We start from the raw sequence: 14726 nt of genomic DNA, 5'->3' as shown, positions 1-14726 counted from the left end.
GCAAAAGTTTCAAACACCAAGTGGAGAAGGAACCAGTGAGTCACGTGTATGTGGCAAGTCTACAAAAACTGTGAAAGAAGAGAAAAACATTGCAACCTCAGCTAAGGTTCTTACACTGAACGCCAAAGTTGCAGGAAGCAATGTGATATCAATTCAAGATGGAGCTGAGAAAATGAAGACTGAGATGAAGAAGATCAAAGGAGTGGTTCAAGGAACGAAACTGAAGAACTTGGTGATCAAAGAAGACACCAATCAAAAGAAAGAAAAACTATGCGAGAAAGAGAGGAAGGCAGAGAAAGCACATGGAAAAGAGAAGATTACTCAAGAACAAGAGTACAAGGGATTCAACTTCAGAAACATTGAGAAAGCTGATAAAAAGGAGGCAAGTTTCAAACCAATGCAGAAGCTTCAAAATCAAGGCAAAAAAGAGGAAAGAGGGCTACCTGTGTATGTCAAACTACAAGTTAACAAGAAGGAGATAGGACACAGAGACTTCTCAGCAAAGCAACTGCAGAAAAAGGAGAAACAGGAGTCAGTTGAGACTGGAGAAGCATCTATTCAAGAGGGAGCAAAGAAGCTCAAGAGAGAAGAAGCTGAACCTGTAAAGATGCAGAGCAAGAGTGAAATCAAGAAAACAAGCTTACCAAGGAGCTATGCAAGCGTCCTGATGAGTGCTCCTCCAGCAAACAAAGGACACAACAAAGTTGCATCAAAGGTATCAAACTTTAAAACTCTGTGTTGGAACCGAGAAATTAACTCAAGGAATCAAGAGGGAGTGTTGAGAAGTGATTCCTTGAGTAAACCTGCAAAAGAAAAGTTAGACAAAAATCATAATAAGAAGATGATAGAAAAGCAAGAAGAAGAGGAAGAAGAAGATGGCGATGACTTTGAGATGTTCTGAAGAATAAGCAAATACTGTGGATGAAGCAAGGAAGAAGAGAAGTCAAAGATCAAGGTCAACAAGGAAGTTAGTTATGTAACTAGCTGTTAAAATTAAGTAGTCAAGTTAAGAGTTAGTTGGTTAGTAAGCCAACTAAGTTCAGATACGATTAGAGAGAGTTGAGAAGAGAGTTGTTAAAGAGTTGTTGGAATAGTTAAGTGGTGGAGTGTAAGAGTGGTCTAAAGACTAGAGGTATGTGTCATGTGTTGTGTTAGTTGTAAGTCAGCAAGAAGTCTACTATAAAGAGTGTGTGTGGTTTGTTTGTAAGAAAGTATGCAAGAATGAATGAAAAAGTTGTTTGGTAAAATCTCGTCTTGCACAACAAAACAGAGAAACAAAACCAGAGAATAAGAGAGTTCAAGAGTAAAGAAGAGAAGAGATACAAACCTGAGCTAAAATCACAACAGAAACCAACAGGGTCAATGGTCGGAAATTGGGTGGCAAACAAGCTTGAGTGGTCGAACCAACTTGCTCAGCTCGTCCAGGTGAGTGTCAGTGCAGCTCAGATTGTCCATTATAGTGTCAGTCCAACTCACTTGATTATTTAGATCATCCATCTAAGCTAGGTAAGTGTCAGTTTGATTCAGCTCAGCCAGCTGGCCTAAGTGAGTTTCACTTCGTCCAGCTTGTCCAAAGTGTTCCACCACGTCCAAGTTCACATTATCTGGTCTTAGTTTTTCCAAGGTTGCATAGCTTATTAAGGTCGCGTCAAGGGGGGTTGGATTACTCTTACTCACTTGGCCGCAAAACTTTTGAACAAAACGATGACTGGAAATACGAAAGACAAAATTGCAGCTCGCAACAATGCTGGTAAAACAACTCCTGTAGCGACTGCTCCTATGGCCAACGCTTACGCAAACACTGCAGTGCTCTACAAAATAAAAAAACCTAGTTGTGACTTTTCGCCACAGGAAGAGCACCAAAACCAGCTCTCGATTTCTCTGTCTAAATAAAAAGGACAACAATAAAATATATCAAACCCCGTAATATTCTTCTCATTACCAAATTGGAGAAATATCAGCATGTAAGGGTTCGACCAAAAGCCGTTTTTTTAAAAAAATTCGGAAAAACAAACTTGCTCTCCTCGAAACCGTGGAGTAAGCCTAGGTAAATTGCGGATAAAGGAAGCATATAAAAATAGGGTACGCAACTCACTCGACAAACTTCCTCCAAATAACTTCCTAAAAAGTCTTTGGAGAAATAAAACTGGCTTCGGCCTCCAGAAGCCATGGAGAAAATATATATTACTCGTGGAAAGAGAAGAACGTTAAATCGAGTTGCCGATTCCCTACTGTTGTATTCTTTCAAATAATTTTTGAAGAAACGAAATTGATCTCTATTGAATCACTTGAAACCTAAAACGACTGATGAAGACTAAACTAAGAAAACCGGGAGATCATATCCCTCGTTGCTAAAACATTTTCTGAAACTTAAAATTTTGCCAAAATTCAAGCGTCGATTCTATAGTAACATATTCAGTGAATTCTCGATGATTTTCACCTAATCTTACTTTGGAAAAACTACTCAAAACTCCCTCGGATCAATCCAGCGGAAACAAGAAATTTCTGATTACGTTTACTCGCGATAATTAAAGCTCATCACATCCAGAGTTTCTGATACTAACACCCATAAACTAAATTTGAGGAACACTCGCAAAACGTGAGTTTTCCGAAAAACGGCTCTTGTACATCCAAAATCGAAAACATGTGTACGGAATGTCTCATAAAATTAAACTCTACAACATTTTGCGAAACAGCTTTCATAAAACTAAACTCATTACATTTTGCAGGGTAACTTTTGTAAAATTTAAGCTCGACAACATTTTACGAAACAGGTTTTACAAAATTAAACTTGACAATATTTTACGGAACATCGTTCACAATGTGAAAAGAAGTAGTATTTTATGTTTTAACTGTCGTAAAATAAATTTGACAATATTTACAAAACGACTCTCGTAAATAAAAATCAAAGCAATCCGACAACCTTCGGAAAATCAAACAAAGATCGTACAAAAAAACTCTCGGATAAGGAAAGAGATGGAGCAAAAGCTGAAAAGTGAAATTCGCCCATCCGCCTCTCTCCATGGTCTCACCATCCTCTCTCAACAAAACCTCATCGCCCAACAAGTCTTCCTTCTAACCCATGCTATTCCTAAAACGCCAATAGGCTTTCGATGAGATACTTGTTCATGTTCGTAAAACCAACGATTCAGAGACTGAAACCCAGATCGGAAAATATGGTCACCAAACCAAAACCGTAAGACATGCTTCAGCCTAAACGCGGCCAGGAAAGTATAGAAATCTAGGAGAATCAATACATTTACTATCCGTGAGGGGTGGACAGACACGAGAAGAGGAAGGGGAAATGAGCAAGCAAAAGGGAGAAGAGACAAAACCGCATCCCCGAGAAAACTAAGGTATGTAAGACTTGGAAATTTTCGAAATCAAACTTGAAGTTTTCGTAAGAAGGTACTGATGCAACCATAGTTGAGCCAGTTGACTATGCGACCAAGGATAAACATGGATGGCTGAATAGAAAGATAAAGATTGAAGATGAATCTAAGTCTGGAATGGAACATGATGAGCTTATTGCTCACTCAAGTTGCAATGAAGAACATGTCAAACATGCTGTAAAATATGTTATCAGACTCATGGATGAGTTTGGACTTTTCTCAGCCCAAAAGAAGATCACAAACAAGGAAATTGAAGGAGGCAATGGCTTGCTTAGTTAAATATGAGCCAGAATTCAAGTGAAGCCCAAAATACATAATTATTGAGTTTTCAAGACAATTTTAGTTTTTATTAAGTTTTTCTCATTTTTCTACAATTTTAGGACCTTTCAACTTCTTTTTCTTCTTTTCTTCTTTTCTTCTCTACTTAAACTCTACTGTGTTTCTGAACAAAACATTCACCTTTTTATCAAAATTCTCTCTAAATCTGTGAATCCTTTGTTCATATTTGAACATTGTTTGCCTAGGAGTTGAATCTCTGCAAGGCTTTTTGCCATAGATCATTGTTTGTGGGAGTAAATCTCACGATCTCTGGCGCATCTACCCAAGTGATTGATTAAACCATAGATCCCTCACTGAAGATCATCATCTCAACCTTCCTCCACAAACCATCAATCCATCCATTCAAAATCAACTATGTGTGTGTTAGTAACCACCAGAAGATCAACCCAAAATTGACCCTCAAGATCATCAAAGGGATTCAAACCATTAATGGTTTCATTAAGTAGTATCAGAACAGATTGAGGGCTTCTGATTTGTGGGGTTTGTGTTTTGATTTCTTTCTCTCTTTTGGGAACCTCTAATATGTTCATCTTCTCTAATTGGATCTGTTTATCTTCTCTATTAGATTTGTTTCTTTTTTTTTTCTATCTGTGTATCTAAAAGAGGGCCAACCAATATGAAAAAAAAAAAAGAAAAGATCAAAGTATATGAGAAAAGTTGAAGAGAAATCCAACTTGGATGAAGAGAAATCCAGCCTGGCTGAAGAGAAATCCAGCTCTGGTGGTAAAGCCTCTTGCAACCAAAAGTCTTGCAATATGTCTATCTTTTCCTTTTCTTTTGGGTTGGGGAATTTCTCTGGAAAAGCTTAAACTTTTTTTGTTGCTAAACTACTGGATTCACAGAGAAAAAATCCCACAAAAAAATAAAAGAGAGAAACACTAGAGCAGTGAGGTTTAGGCTATTTGTTATTGTGCTAATATTTCTTGTTGAGATTGTAATAAAAATCCATGTCTGGAGGAAGCAATTTCAGGAGGAGACGTCCTGAAAAGGAGTTAGATTACAACATGTTTGACTCTGCAACAAAAGCAGCCTTAAAAAGAAGAGAAAAGTCTATGGGAAAAAGAGATTCATATGATATTGATGAGTCTGGTTGTAGCATCCCTATCCCCCGGGGATCGGCCGGGGTTATCGAAAGGGAGCTATAGACACGCGTATACTCTTATAGGCAACCCGCCGTGTCAGTTTCTGGTCACATGAGTCGACGATTGCATTGCTTTCTTTGAAATTCCGATCCACCCGTATCCATATACTTCTACTTACAGTCCTGCGCACAGGGAAATGGAAAGGGAGGGTCTGAGTATTGGGTTACTCAATGCGGGGACCAGGACTGACTAGCCACTACAATCAACAATGCATAGTAAAACATTTCAAACAACAACATTTCTAGCAACCTAGCTGTCAATCAATAGAGCGAACTCAGTCATTTCTACACAACACTCAATAATAGATAAGACCGACTCGACAACACAAACGACACAACTTCAAGAAAATGACCTATGACCGTTTACGGATGTCCCTACGCGTTCCGGTCTATCCTGGGCGGCGCCTCTTCCGAGCATCCGTCCCGCCCAGCCTCCTAAAGGCTACCCGGATTGCAGCACGTTGGCCCTCTTGCACTGTCTGTCCCCCGGCCATTCATAGCTTGACACAGCCACCTTTTTGGCTTGACTCGATCCTAAGGCGCCACTACACTTGCTTATTTATATCCCGCCCTAGCGCGGTTCCTTTCACATCACAACACATCACACCCTAGACTCTAGACGCCCACCCGTTCTCGGTGGTCCAAACAGGACTACAAGCAAGGTTCATTGACACATCCACTTCCACATTCACATACTCTTACTCAATCACTTACACTTAGCCTCTTACTCACACTCAAGACGCCACCCGCCCTCAGTGTCTCACACAATACACTTCACATAGATGATACCAAAAGACAACTCGCTAACATACATGCATCCGTCACTTAACCCAAGAGTAACATGAACAACCATTAAACAAGATGCTAAGAGAAATCTCAATCATCACATGGGACCAAACAACACTCAAGCATTCATCATACAATAGCCACATCAACACAAGGCAGTCCATTAATGTCCCTTTTAATCAGTATGATAGTTCTTATGCATCATGGTTCATGCATCTAACAGCCTAGATCCATCATGAACTAACACCCTAACTTTCACACAAGAGCTGATCAACCCTAGATCCAACAAGATTAATATAAAGGACTTGAGAGAAACTGGGTTCGGATCACCTCACCTTAACTTAGATCTGGACACAAGAGCGAGTGAAGATGAGATCTGAACCACCCGATTGATCAGCTACACCACCACCACCACCACCGGCGATCACCACCACGACCACCACCAACACGCCGCCGGCAAGGAGAGAGAGAGAGATCGGACGCCGAGGAGAGAGAGAAGAAGAAGAGAGAGACGCGCGGAAGAGAGGAGAGAAGAGAGAGGAGAAAAGAGAAAGACGGCGGCGCAGGGAGGAGAGCTCGACGGCTAGGGTTTCCAGTTCTCCGGGAATCTCTGCAGAGCTCCGCCTCGATTTGTGAATAGGACAAAAACAAGGTGGCTGCAATCCTTTTTATAAGGATGGGGAGGAGAGACCTAGGTTTTCTAGCCAATCGGGCCGTAGAGAAGCCCGATCCCATGGGAAAAGTATTGGGCCCGGGATAGGGATGTTACAATCTCCCCCACTTACTGGAATTCGGCCCCGAATTCCGCTCGTGTACTCCCAATACTTAACATCCTTTCCCCAATATTTTTCCAACGGTTTCTGCAATTAAAGCTAGCCCTTGGTGCGAACTCACTGCGGCTTTATACTACTCCCAAGTCACTTCAGGCGGTCCTACTTGCTTCGAGGTTTCATAGATCTTCTTTGCTTTGCCTTTTTGTTCTCCCCCACTTCGATCAAGCATACCCAATTCCTAACACTCGTCCTTTCGTCCCTGATTTCTGTGTGACATCCACTCGTCCTTTGCCCGCTAGCGGTTTCATGGTGTTATCCGAGGCGCTTATTACTATCCTTACTCGGCCCCAATTGGTGATGTCGGTGTTGGTACCGCCAAAGACAATGGTTGAAAACTGCTTGTAACCCAGAAACAAGATTCTCTTCTTCTCCGTCCACCGTTTTAAGAATGGACAGCGGTTGTGCACAGTCTTCTGCTTTAGCACTGTAGAAGTCAAGCAGTGGAGTGTCTCTGTCCTGCCCTCTCACAAACTCTCTTTTCCAGGTAGACAAAAAAAATCCTTTGGAAGCGCAACCAGTGGCTTAGCCTGAGGATACTTTGCAAGGAAGCTCTGCATGAAACTGATGATCATGAAGGTTTTCCAGAACCCGGAGCATGAGCCACAATGCAATCCCCCTGTGGTGGAGCACCGCCCACAACCTCAAATGAGCTACCCGATGAGGCTTCATCTTGCTAGCATGAGTCGGATGAGCAGGGAGCCCACCTATCATCCGCCCTTCTACAGATAACTTAATCTCAAAATCTGAATCCTCAAACTTTTAATCCGAGATTCGGAAGCATATGATCTCGTGCTCTTTTTCGCTTTACTGAAGTTTACCTCAACAATATCTAAGATGCTTTCGTCAATAACTCCGCAGACACGGCAACATAACCATGTCGTCCTTTAGTATGAAGGAGTGCGCACAGTCTTCCACTTCGTCGGTCTTTGATTCATTGCGTGAAGTCTCTGCATCCTTGGAACACACTATCGACATGGCCCAATCATTCCAGGTATTACCAAGATCATCATCTGCTGCTTCAGACTCATTACCACTCTCAACATCCTCAACGCCCACATAGACACCCTTATCGTTGACCACACCATTTCCAGTGGCGAGGCCCTTTTCTCTTCTCGACTGTCCCATGCCGACGTCTCTGTCCAAGACCATACCGTTTTCTATAGCAAGGAGGTTGCCTCTGCTACCTTGTCCCTCCACCAATGCAGTGATGGCACAAGACATCTCCCGTTCTTTCCCCAAAACAACCTCCTCAAAAGCGGACTGCGGCGTCACAGGCACTACATCGCCTTGACTCTTCTGATGCTGCACCAGACTTGACTGAAACGGGTACTTGGGTTTCTAAACAGCATCTTCATCACAACGTCAGAATCAAGAATAACAATCTCCGTGGAAGGGACCACACAAAAAGCCTTCTTCGAACCATTATCATCACCCAATCACCATCCAAGTCAATCACACAATCCAAAGCCAGCTGATTCTCCAAACTCATAAGCTCTCCTTGTCCATCCTCTGCTGCTGTTGCTCCTGCTCCAAACACAGTATGGGCAAGCGACGGATACAACCAGATGCAACGCTTCACCCACCCCATCCTCAGGTTAGCCACCCCTTCCAATTCCTTAGTACGCTCCCGAACTCACCACCGTCTAGAGCCTTGGCATGTTGCCGACGGCAAAGGGTTGAGAAAAGTCGGTGACTTTAGATGAGTTCCTGAACCGCTTCGCTTCGGAGGAGTCGAGAGAGAGTCCATCGTCATCAGGCTTCCTTTTGTGGTGACCTTTAGGGGGAGGTTGGAGAATCTCCATGAAGGGAACAGAAGTCACTAACTGAGATGATACCACGCCATGGTTACGATTCCTGCACTCGGACACGTCCTTTCTTCCCGGTTTCGATGATTCTGAACAAAACCCGAACTCCCGGAAATGAATTACACTCGTCCTACTCCTCCACCATTTATAATCCGAACTTTAACTTTTACTCGATAATCGTAAAACCAACGAATGAATTCAATAGATAAATGGAGTAGGACTACAATAGTTCAGAAAGCTCAAGGCATCTGCACACACGCGGACCGCCCATAAAAATAGAGAAACACCAAAGCCAGCAACAAATAAATAAATCTGCCAAATAAACTCGCATCCTACTCCCGAAAAAGGTTCTACTCGCTCAGCCAACCACCACGCGGAAAGTCGCCGATGGTCTCGGTTCTAGGACCCGTCGTGCCGCCGCCCGCCACCCTAGCCTTCGGGTTTCCGCTCTTCTTCCGGGGATGCTGATGCTCGACGGCGAACACCCTCCCTTTAATCTTATCCTCTGCAGCTATTGCTTGACTTGCCATCCTCCTCACAAGAGAAAACTCCAGAGGCTCTAGAGCTGCCCCGAGTTTGTCGCGAATCTCCCTGCGTAGTCCGGCCCTGAACAACCTACAACACTCCTCTGCAGGCTTGGGCTGACAATGCCTGGCGGTATCCAAAAACTCCCACAAGTAGTCCCTCACTTTGTTTGACTTCTGCGCAGCCTGAACCCGTACGTCGCAGTCGCAATCGTCCTGATCTGAAGAAGGCTTCTGTGGACGCCCCCGTTTCTTCTTGGGTGCTTCTCCACCAGTTGCCTTGGGGTTCCCATCGCCCTCCTTCGGTTTCCCGGGCCCAGGTTTCTTGGCTTCAATCTCCCCTTCTGTTTCGATCTCTAATCCAGCCATACGCTGCACCAAGGCGAACTCCAGAGGTTCTAAGACACCCTTCACCTTGTCCTGAATCTTCTTACGCAGTCCTCGCTTGTACCATTTGCACCACATTTCTGCGCTCTTCGGCTTACACAGCTTGGCTTGGTTGATGAAGTCCACAGTATAGCCAGCAGCAGATCGATCCTCCTGCTTATTCCGGAATAGTGTCTTGCACCGGCATTTCCCTGCAATGGATCTCAGAGGCTCTCGGGCCACCCCTGACGCCTTGCTTGGCCGGCCCCGCTTCCTCGGAAGGTCCTCATCGAGAGCGAGTTGGAACGTAGCACAACCCTGGAGTACACGCTCCTCCATAACCTTCTTCAGAAAGTGTGGCATCGTCACTATGCATCCCACAGTCTGCTCGTAAGGGTACCCGAATGGAAACTCTCTGAACTGTTCCTCTGGATCTGGAAACGTAGGCAGCACCCAGTTGCCCTCTGTGTCACGGTGCCGCTTCCGGGCGTGCTCCCGAGTGCCCACCGGCCCGTAGTGCAAACGCGGCATCCTCCACTCGTAGTGATCAAGCGGAAACATCCTGCAGTCAAAGAAAACGATCAGAACCATAATAGAAGCATAGATACAATGGGTGGTTTTTAAAAAACGTCACACGATTTCCTCAAACATCAAAACTTTCACAAATTCTTTTCTTTTAAAAACAAGGTTTTGAAAAACTTTGGAAATGCCGACCCCTTAGGATAGAACTAAGGAGTCTTAACTCCCGCTCTGATACCAGTTGTAGCATCCCTATCCCCCGGGGATCGACCGGGGTTATCGAAAGGGAGCTATAGACACGCGTATACCCTTATAGGCAACCCGTCGTGTCAGTTTCTGGTCCCATGAGTCGACGATTGCATTGCTTTCTTTGAAATTCCGATCCACCCGTATCCATATACTTCTACTTACAGTCCTGCGCACAGGGAAATGGAAAGGGAGGGTCTGAGTATTGGGTTACTCAGTGAAGTGACTCTAGACCAGCCTGCCCGCAAGACATTCTACATTACTCAATGCGGGGACCAGGACTGACTAGCCACTACAATCAACAATGCATAGTAAAACATTTCAAACAACAACATTTCTAGCAACCTAGCTATCAATCAATAGAGCGAACTCAGTCATTTCTACACAACACTCAATAATAGATAAGACCGACTCGACAACACAAACGACACAACTTCAAGAAAAGGACCTATGACCGTTTACGGATGTCCCTACGCGTTCCGGTCTATCCTGGGCGGCGCCTCTTCCGAGCATCCGTCCCGCCCAGCCTCCTAAAGGCTACCCGGATTGCAGCACGTTGGCCCTCTTGCACTGTCTGCCCCCCGGCCATTCATAGCCTGACACAGCCACCTTTTTGGCTTGACTCGATCCTAAGGCGCCACTACAATTGCTTATTTATATCCCGCCCTCGCGCGGTTCCTTTCACATCACAACACATCACACCCTAGACTCTAGACGCCCACCCGTTCTCGGTGGTCCAAACAGAACTACAAGCAAGGTTCATTGACACATCCACTTCCACATTCACATACTCTTACTCAATCACTTACACTTAGCCTCTTACTCACACTCAAGACGCCACCCGCCCTCGGTGTCTCACACAGTACACTTCACATAGAGAATCAAACGCTCAGGTACTCCTGCCCCAAAAAAAAGAGCTGAGATACTCCTGCCCGAAACTGCCCAGATTTAGAATTAAATAATTCTTTATTTAAATACGAAAATTTATTAAAAGACCACATGGCCAACAGAAACTTGCATAATTACAACCCAACCAGGACCATTTCGCGGACCATCCAGACCCGATCTATGAAATTCGGATATCTTTCTCTATAACTTTCGAAATCTTTGTAAGAATTGGTGTGATTGTAAATATTGGTGAAACTGTACATCGTAATAAATCGTCAACAATATTCTGTATATAATACTAAGTTGAACTAAATTTAACTAAATCGCACTTTTAGATTTCAAATGTTTTATTATGTTATTTTTTGGACAGAGTTGTTGTTATTGATATATTTATTGAATTTTGAATTTTAAAAATAGTTTATATGATATAAATAGATTTTGGCCAAACTTAGAAATGTTGTACATATTTAATAAAAGTAGAAATGTTGTAAAAAGTAGAAATGTTGTAAAAGTTGATAAAACTAATCTCCAAATGGCTAGTGAAGTTTATTTGTTAAAATAAAAGTAGAAATGTAGTTAATTTGTTAATGATATATTGAAGTTAAAATATACAAAGATTAGTTTATAGAGAGAAACTAGAGGATTGAAACTAGAGACATTACATTAAGTCAAACATAGTGAAAGTAGATAAAACTACATGCCATAAACTCGAGAAATAAACACCACAACTAATCTTCAATTGGCCAGTTGGCAGTTGTCAAGTGAATTTCATTGCAGAAGTCCCAAACTTCACATTGCCAGAAACAACGATCGCACTTCCACTGTGTTCTTGATCCATTATAGGAGACTACAAACACCGGTTCTTCTATTGCGGAGCACCAGCAATCATTTGAGAAGATGGGATTCTTTATTCTTTCAAGTAGTGACATAAACTCTTGAGGTTTGTCGTAACCCCAATGGCCTGAGGGTAGCTCAGTCTGGATCATGCAATTCATCCGATGAACAAACTCACGACTAAAGTTAGGATATTTGTGAAACAACCCTCCATCATCTACACTAAACGCTAAGTTCAGCATTCCATCTACAAACTTGGCCAACTCCAATCCTCTCTCAGCAGCAAGATGGATTTTCTCTCTTCCTTCATCAAGTAAATGAAGTTGAAAGAACTCATGCATACCTCGTAGGTAGATGGCCTCTGGATTACCGGCTTGGTAGCACCTAAGTCGGAATGTTCTTACAGCATTAACCTCATCAATCCAATCATTAAAGCCAATGAGATTAGCAGATTGGTAGAAGTAGTCGTCTCTGCCTATTTGATTGAACCCGGAGAAAGCAATTCTAGCACTACCGAAGTCTCGGATGTGGTTTGTTGCTACCTTTGAGAGAATCTTATGGAGGATGGAAGGAGGGACAGATTCCAAGTTGAAGTTCGACATAGAGTACAAGGATGATGAAAAACTTGAGAGATATTCGTTTAATCGAGTAAATGGAAAGATTTACGTGTTATTTATAATAGAGATAAGATTGCATTTACTATCCCACTTAAGGGTGTGATTTGATAGACGGCTTAAGACACGACTTCTCACTGCAAGTACAGGGAATAAGAACAGTCGTATGTCAAGGAAAAATTTAGTGAAACTAAGTGATTTATGATTGTCTAAATTTATGAAACTAAGAAAAATTTAGTGTAGTTATATAGAACTATGTAAGAATTAACAAATTTAGATATTCTAAATAGAAGCAGAATCGAAAAATTAATTATACGGAGTGGATTATTTAATGATAACAAACAGTATAAGAAATAATAATTTAGTTTGAGAAAAATCTGTCATTTCATGATTTATGACCTGATTTATGACCATAGCGTCGTGACCCTTGATATTTGCAACGCTACACGACTTCTCACGGACGCTTCTGACAGTTTAAGTGAAACTAACTGATATTAATTGTCTAAATTTATGAAACTAAGTAAAATTATATTGAATTTATAGTGTAAATATATGGAACTATGTAAAAATTAAAAAAATTAGGTATTATATTGTTTTATATTTTGAAAATAAATATAATATTATGGATTATTTACTTTTTTTTGGTAGGATTATGAATTATTTACTGAGCAAGCAATAAAAGAGATCATAAAAATGGTTGAGAAAAATCCAGTAATTAATGGTATTGATGGACAGAGGAGAGAGTAATCAATGAAGTAATTAATCGATTGAAAAAGTCTCTAATAATAATCATTACACTCGCGACTCTACACTACACTTGCATTGAAACCAAACGTGAAACGTCACAACACTACACCGAGTTAGTTAAACTACACATCTTCATCATCACCATTGCATTTAGTTAAACTCCAACTCTGCAAAATCTCTCATTTCATCTCATATCCGAGTTCTATCTTCTCTTCTTTCATCTCTGAGTGAAATTCTCTCATCTCTACAAACAAGATGACAGACTACTACAATAAGCTTTCCCAGATTTCCGAGGCTTCTTATAACCCCGACGTCAAGGCTTGGCGTTTCAGAGTCAAAGTACACAGGGTCTACCCTCTCTATTCCTCGGTTACCAACAGGGTTATGCCTTTCTATTCCTATGTCCTAGCAGATGAAGATGTAAGTGTTTTTTCATCATCTCTCAAGTTTTTCATCATCTCTCAAGTTTTTCATCATCATTTAACTTGATCCTTGTACTTTATTTATGTAGGGGTGCAAGATGGAGATGACCGTTTATGGGGATTATGAAAGTTTTAGAGGCCTCGAAAACAAGGAGGGAGAATGGGTGGAAATCTTTCGGGTAGGAGTTGAACGTTCCTGTGTAGGTTTCAATGCAACTAACTCTCGGTTCAGACTAACTGCTTCGCGACTCACACAAGTCCGCATGATCGATCCTCTGAACAATCGGCTTTTCATGGACTTCAAGAACATCCATGCAATCCCTCACATGTCCCACAGGGAACGAAACTACCCCATAGGTATGAATGCTGCTAAAATAAATATATTCACATATAGTCACATATTTAGTTTCAGAACTTTGTATGACTCTGTAGATGTAAGTGAAACTAAGTGAAACGAACTGATTTAGTTGAGTTACACTTATATGGTAGATACAATTGGAGTGGTCTTCAATACCGAAGCCCGTTTCGATGACCCTGCAAGACCAACGATGATTTTTTACATAAGGGACAACATGTAAGTAGAAAGTAACATATGATCCAAGCAAAATTTATTTATATTGTAATTGACACACGTTTTCTTTATTCTGAATAGTGACAGCCAGATTAAATGTGTGGCAACTGGCAAGCAGGCATATGCCTTCCGGGATGGTCTTGAAAATGTGGAAGGTGGACAGGTGATTGTGGCCCTTAAGATGTGGAAGGTCTGCAAGTGTTGGAGTAAGTGTAGTTTCTGTGGCTAGTTTTGAATATGATAGTGGACTAAAACGTTTACTAAAATCATTTACATTAATACATATTTATTTGATCCTCCTGATCTATGGCTTGAGACCGAAGGTGGACTTTCAGACTTCAGGTTCAATCCGCGTTTGACCGAGGTTGAGGACTTCAGGCAGTCTCTACTAAACAGCGACCCTTATGTTCAAAAATATGGGATTGAAGGTCTTGTGTAAATCGTGTTGTTCTCACTGTTATGGTCTTGTGAAAATCTCGTTGTTTCAACTTGTTTCACTTAATCGTTTGAACTTTTGGTTTCACTCAATCTCACTTGTTTCAACTTTTGGTTTCACTTAATCCCTTGTTCCAACTTTTTCGATAGATCAAACCCCATGGTTGTTCAACTTCGCATAACTTAGAAAAACATAGCTTAGCAATAACAGTTACTTTTTCGATAGATCAAACAACGATTGTTCAACTTCGCATAACTTAAAAA

The 14726-nt window shown here is 41.8% G+C and overlaps 2 protein-coding genes and 1 pseudogene across 2 annotated transcripts; 1 reads left to right on the top strand and 2 right to left on the bottom strand.

The window, feature by feature from the left end:
- Positions 1-6599: 6599 nt before the first annotated feature.
- LOC108835886 (protein CHROMATIN REMODELING 35-like) lies at positions 6600-8478 on the bottom strand (annotated as a pseudogene).
- A 3089-nt stretch (positions 8479-11567) lies between these two features.
- On the bottom strand, positions 11568-12275 carry LOC130498089 (putative F-box protein At1g67623). The gene has a single exon (XM_056991437.1). The coding sequence runs from the start codon at positions 12273-12275 to the stop codon at positions 11568-11570; it is 708 nt and encodes a 235-aa protein (XP_056847417.1).
- A 1014-nt stretch (positions 12276-13289) lies between these two features.
- LOC130498088 (uncharacterized) lies at positions 13290-14466 on the top strand. The gene is made up of 5 exons (XM_056991436.1): positions 13290-13454; positions 13546-13813; positions 13946-14030; positions 14109-14217; positions 14272-14466. Exons 1-5 carry the CDS (start codon positions 13290-13292, stop codon positions 14464-14466), a joined length of 822 nt encoding a protein of 273 aa, XP_056847416.1.
- The last annotated feature ends 260 nt before the right edge of the window (positions 14467-14726 follow it).

Source organism: Raphanus sativus, chromosome 7 (assembly GCF_000801105.2).
Source record: "Raphanus sativus cultivar WK10039 chromosome 7, ASM80110v3, whole genome shotgun sequence".
Lineage (NCBI taxonomy): Eukaryota > Viridiplantae > Streptophyta > Magnoliopsida > Brassicales > Brassicaceae > Raphanus > Raphanus sativus.
This window is presented reverse-complemented; position numbering and strand designations above follow the sequence as displayed.

Bases quoted from the DNA above. Each gene is read 5' to 3' on its own strand.
- LOC130498088 (XM_056991436.1), top strand. From the start codon at position 13,290: ATGACAGACTACTACAATAAGCTTTCCCAGATTTCCGAGGCTTCTTAT. The intron at 13,814-13,945 runs GTATGAATGCTG...CTTATATGGTAG, and splicing joins GGAACGAAACTACCCCATAG to ATACAATTGGAGTGGTCTTC. The intron at 14,218-14,271 runs GTCTGCAAGTGT...TGAATATGATAG, and splicing joins TGGCCCTTAAGATGTGGAAG to TGGACTAAAACGTTTACTAA.
- LOC130498089 (XM_056991437.1), bottom strand. From the start codon at position 12,275: ATGTCGAACTTCAACTTGGAATCTGTCCCTCCTTCCATCCTCCATAAG.